This window comes from Photinus pyralis, unplaced genomic scaffold, assembly GCF_008802855.1.
Source record: "Photinus pyralis isolate 1611_PpyrPB1 unplaced genomic scaffold, Ppyr1.3 Ppyr1.4_LG5, whole genome shotgun sequence".
Lineage (NCBI taxonomy): Eukaryota > Metazoa > Arthropoda > Insecta > Coleoptera > Lampyridae > Photinus > Photinus pyralis.
In genome coordinates this window covers 14,655,402-14,661,401 of record NW_022170596.1, presented here as the reverse complement: position 1 = coordinate 14,661,401, position 6,000 = coordinate 14,655,402, and the positions used below count along the sequence as shown (strand labels likewise).

The 6,000-nt window shown below is 35.7% G+C and overlaps 1 protein-coding gene across 1 annotated transcript in view; it reads right to left on the bottom strand.

The window, feature by feature from the left end:
* Window positions 1-481: 481 nt before the first annotated feature.
* The window catches only part of LOC116170216, a 49,936-nt gene continuing 44,417 nt past the window's right edge, over window positions 482-6,000 (bottom strand). The window contains exons 3-5 of the mRNA XM_031486447.1: window positions 1,387-1,596; window positions 847-1,332; window positions 482-800 (exon numbers count right to left, since the gene is read on the bottom strand). Of these exons, the coding sequence (XP_031342307.1) occupies window positions 493-800; window positions 847-1,332; window positions 1,387-1,596 (1,004 nt within the window). The 3' untranslated portion in view covers window positions 482-492. The remainder of the gene's footprint in view (window positions 801-846; window positions 1,333-1,386; window positions 1,597-6,000) is intronic.

Below are 6,000 nucleotides of genomic sequence, written 5' to 3'. Positions count from 1 at the left end.
AATTATCTGCCGAAAGAGAGGGCCAACAAACTATTTCAAAATTCACAAAAATTATTAGAGCCCTTGTTCCATTAGTTGCTTCTACTTACTTCTTCCTATTGACACAAGAAAATTTCGATTAAAACGCCAACACTACTTCATACTATATTTTGTACTAAAATAATCACCCTTTCTTACATTAAAACATACATATACATTGTAACATAATTCTTATTAAATCGAGTAATAAACTTATTAAGTAATAACATTTATAACTACACATACTGTAACTAGCCATAATGTGTAAGTTACATAATAAAATTTACAAATTTGTAAAATATTTACTTTTATATTATTATGATCATTTACATCAGTCAATTTTATTTTACAAAGCTAATTTTATACTTTTGGCTGGATGAAGGATGCAGATGATAGAAACATATACGCATTCGCCCACTAAATACTTAATTTACAAAGCGCACACTTATGGTTCTCAAGTTTATTGGATGAACATTATTTTATCGTGGCATTTGAACTGCTGGTCACGTTTGGTGTGCTCCAAACTGTTGTGGACGTTGTTGCGTCGTTTTCGGTTAGCAGATCTGGTTCCAAGCCCATCTCTTCCAGCAACTCGTCGGGAACCTTCTCAACGATGCTTGGTACTTTTCGACGCTGTGTCGGTATTATGTCGTTGGCTATAGTACTTGTGGGTAAAAAATCTCTTTTGGAAAACAAAACTTTGTCAATGTAAAACATGGTCCCTAAATTGTATACAAACACTTCACTTTCAACTATAACTGCGTCGTTGACATCGACCCTTTCTGAAAGAAGACGATTACACATTATATCGATAACTTGGAGAGTTACCTTTTTTTCGGGCGATTTTGATTGTGCTATTCCCCAACGACAGCAACTCCGTTCCGTCCTTTAAATCTCTGTCATATAGTCTTCCTTTGACGAAGTGGTTTAATAGAACTTGCAAGCCGTTTCCATTTGATAAGTAATTGTCGGGCATCTTATCCAGTCCGATTGCCTCAAACGCCGTATCTACGGGCACGAAGAACGTGTAACCTGTTCCGGAAACGTGGGGAGCTAAATCCGCCAAATTTAAAAACCGTGTAATGTGCGAAAATCTCCTATCCCTCTCCAACGCTAGGAAGGCGTGCGACAGAAATTGCGCCCCAAACCATGGAAATGCTAGAAGTGGCGGCGTCTCTTTGTCTCTGTGTTGCTGATGTAAACGCGATACAACCGACTCATTCACGAATAAAACTTCTCCCGTGAACATAATGTTTCCGTTCGCAACAGGTGTATCCCCTTTCACGACTTGAACTCCATTTACCATTAAAAAAGCTAATGATAGAAAAAATGTCAGTACCGAAATGTAACAAGAAAAAAGATAATTACGTATTTTGCGAAAAACGATTTGTCGCCCTCCCAATGTCGTAACAATTTGATTATCCTTAACGTCATCCTGTAGATAGTTTCCCTTGACAAAATGATTAATTATAACACTTTCAGTAAACTCGGGCACGCTAAAGGGGTAAAATCCCCAATCGATAGGATGCCATCGGTGGAAAGCGTGATCGGTTGGAACAAACACCGTATAGTTTTCACCTGCAAGAAAAGAGTAAACAGATCTGTGTCACTCAGAAGCAATCAATCTCGAAACAAGAGAAATTTGCATTACAAATCCTTAGCTCTAAAATACTCTCCGAATTCAGTATCTACTGAATTTCATTTCAATACAATTATTTTTAATTAATGAGGTGGAATGATAAATTATTGGGCACTGTAGAGAGGGAATAGTTTTTCTAAACGTCGACAGAGCACATTTCCACCCATTTATCGGTCCCCGAGTGATTAATAGTATAGATAGCAATCTACTGTAAGTTATCTCTGTTTTATTTAGTTCATAAATTATTTTGTTGCGAAATACAAAATAACAAAAGCGAATTTAAGGGGATCAGGAAAATTTCATATTTACACTTCCCATAATCGAGGATGATCAGCCAAAATATAATCTCCCTATATCCCTCCATTGTGGTGATTCTAGAAAACAGTCCGCTGTTTATACATTAAACACAAAATACAGCTTCAGGTGTAACGGTAGCTAGTTCTCGATATACACCTAAATTTCTTTTACATATTATCTAATTATGTAAATTAGTTGGTCGTGGAAGTTTCCTTAGTTTTTGGAATTTTATTTTTAATGTAAATCAAAATTTTCACACAGTAAATACGGGGAATTTCCACTGCAGACTGTCTTCTTTACTGTCTTCCTACACTCTTCGTACTCTCTTCTTACCCTTGTCTTCCTCAATCAATCAATCAATTTTTATTGGACGCCAAAATGGCAAAACAAATTATAATTTATAATTGATCTCATCTCATCATTTATCTTTCTCTCTCTTTCCGCATCTGAATCTGGCTATTGTTGTAATGTTTTTCCTTCCTTCCCACAAATATGTTGGTACCCACTCTCTTATTAGCTCTTTATAGCTACTACTACTGTCCGCTCCCTATCTTCACCCTCTGTTGGGATATGTGTGCATTTAGATATATTTTCGTCAGCTCACTTTCCTACCCCTCTCCTTTCCACCTCCGTCCCGTCCCGTCCGCATCAATTTCTTTTGTAATATTTTTCACTTTGCTCTTCTCACATTCCTTTTGCGTTCATCCTCGTTGTCAAGCATTCTATCACCAATTCGCTTTCTCTATCGCTCCTTTCCTCGAATGTTACCACCCTGCACTATCCTTATCTTTTCCATTTTTGTTTCTTCCTCTAATATACAAGTCCAGTTCCTCTCATTCCTTCCACCCCCATATCTCCGTTCCGTACATGAGCACCCCTCTCCCCATTGCATCGAATGTATACTTTCTTGTTCTAAAATCATTCTTGAACCCCCTCTCTCCAATTCCGCGCACCTGTCTCATCGCAACCACCCCCCTTTTATCTTAATTCTCTTCTCTGCGCATTTGCTCCATTGTTTCTTTGTATTTGGTACCCTAAATGCTTAATTTCTTTTACCTCTTCTATTCTTTCCCCCCTTCCATTTTTTTCCTTCCACCTCCCTTCCCAAATCTTATCATCTTCGACTTTTCTACATTGAACTCAAATCCTTTCCTTTCCTAATAGCTTTCTATTCTTCCCAACATTTCCCTCATCTGTTGTACCTCTGTTGCCATGATCACTGCGTCGTCCGCGTATGCCAGAGACCAGATCTTTCTTCTTCCCACTACTATCTTACCACTTTTTCCATGTCTCGTTAGTAGAGATTAAATTAGCATTCCTGTCTTTTACATCCCCATAACACTTCGGATCCCTCCCCTTTTATTCTTATCCTCAATCTTGTCTCTTCATACAGTTCCTTGATTCTGTCCTTTAACGTCTTGTAAATTTTCTCTTCTCTCTTCTTTCTTTCTCCATCATTTGTGTATATCTATTTCTCTCGTCTGTACACTCTTTGTCCGACCACTCCTTTCATGTCTCCCCTCCCCTTATTTGTTTCCGCGTTATGGCATTTTTAATACTCTCCTTTACATTATTCAACTCCTGTGTTTTTTCTGTTAACTTCCGTTGTTTGTGTCTGTGCTCCCCCCCCCCCCCTTCTATCCTCCTCTCTATTTTCTCTTTTGTTTTTAGTTTTTAAATCCAAACCACGCCCTTTCCTCTCCCGTTATTTTCGTATCTGTTCTCACTAATCCTTTGTCTTTGATCCTCCATCTGTTTTCTTCATATATCAACTCGTTATCTATGTATATTCCGCTTCCCTTTGACTTCCCTTTCGCTGGATGTACTGTTCCATCTCTAGTGAAAAGTGTTGTTTAGTGAAGGAGGTAATGAAGACATTAATTAACATTCTTATTTATAAGATTTTCTCTGGTCGAAATCGATCTTGCCAATGAAAATCTTATAAATCAACGTCTTAATTAATGTCTTCATTACCTCCTTCACTAAACAACACTTCATTACCTCCACCTTCTTTCCCTTTCGTCTCATAACTCCTCTCTTCTTTTCTCATATTAGTTCCACGATTACTACGTTATTTCCCCTTACTTCAGTTTCCGCCTCTTCTTTTCTTTTAGCCATTTTTCCACTCCTCCCCTTTTTCTATCACTATTCCCTTTATTGTTATATCCTTCTTGATTGCCCATTGTTGTCATGTTGAGTGTGAGAAATGGAGTCACAAAAACCCAAATAAGCAGAAGGATCCGAAAATTCAAAACTCTAGGAAGAGTCTGAAAAATTGGAAAAGTTCGAAAAAAACAGAATAGTCCAATGAATCTGAAGAATTAGCACTCTGAATGATCCTAAAAATTTGAAGCTTTTGGAGAATGCTAGAACGAAAAAATTTTCAAATTCTTAAGCATCTAGACGGGCCCGTATAAACTCGAAAATAAGAAAATAACATAAGGTTAAGAATCGCAAAAATAAAAAAAATGGGAAGAGTAGGCGAAATTTGAACCATTCTAAAAATTTGAAGAACTCTAGACGAATAGAAGTAATTTCAAGACGAATGCAAGATTCCAAACAAAGAAGAATGTGAAATATCCTAAAAAGAGGAAGAAACCCAAAAACCAGAAAACCCAAAGAGTTCGAAGAAGCTGAAGAATAAGAGAGTTTGATAGATCCGAAGAATGAGAGGAGAAAAACCCAAAAAACGGAACAATTCAAAGGATCTGAAGAAACGGGCGAATGAGAAAATGGAAGAATTTAAAAAATCATACAGATAAAAAGAAACCAGAGAATTGGATAAAACCCGTAGAATAAATCAGAGAAGAATTCGAACTCTTAACTTTAAAATATTGAAAGAATATTATGAAATAAAAAAAATGGAAAAATGTGAAGTATCCTAAAAATAGGGAGAAAGCAAACAATCAGAAAATATGCATATTGAAAAATGCGAGCATTTGATGGTTCCGAAGAATGAAAGGAGAAGAATCTAAAGAAAACCAAAAATACGGAAGATCCAAAGGAAGCAAAGAACAGAAGATTCAAATGCCCTGTGAAAAAGGAAAAATCCAAAGAATTTAAGTAACACATGAATGTAAATTGAAATTTCTAAATAATCCAGACAATTTGAATGCATGCCAAGAAACCTACAAAAATAAAATGAAAAAATTAAAGAAATAAATGGAAACCAATAATTCGAAAGATTCCAAATCAGGTGAACCTGAAGACTTATGGATACAAAAAATTCGAAAGTTCGAAATCATTCGAACAACCTCAAAAATCTGAAGCGTCTGCGGATATTAAGAATTCGAAAAACTTGAAAATTCAAAGGAAACCGAAAGAATTAGAATAATTGAAATAATCTGAAGAATTCGAAGCAGACGAATACAAATAAGTAAGAAAACCCGAAAAATCGAAAGTATTATAGATGAAACTGAAGAATTCAAAGAATCCGAAAGTTTTGATCGTTCTAAAGAATTTGAGAAACTCGAAGAACCTCTCAGAAAATTGAAAAAACGTTCCAAGAAACGGCAAATAGAAAAAATTCGATAAAATGAAAGATTTTGAAGAATCCAAAAATCCAAAAAATGTGCAAAATTCAGGAACAAAAGAATCTAAGGAGTAATAATTTGAAGAATACGCATACGAAGTATTTCCAAGGTTCTAATAATTAAATGAACTTAAAAACCACTTGCAGAATTCAAGGCCGTTGAATCCAGAAGCTAAAATCTGAAGTATTGGAAATGCCTTAAAGAAAAATATTATATTGTTAAATTTTCCCTGCAATAACAAAGAATAACAATTATTATGCTTTGAGCTAATTTCTCAATAAAGAATCGTGCGCGACACTAACGGAAATCTTGAAATGCATAAAACTAGCATCGCGAGAAGTATTTAAACCGTGTCTGAACCCAATTTGGAAACATCTCTATCTCTTAAGTTTATAAAAGAACGCTATTTAGCCCGATAATTAATGAGCTGCAGAAAATTAATTGCGAAAGTTTCCGCACAATAGGGATATAGGAATAAGTTACCTAATTCAGAAAGTTTATCAATTTTCCTTA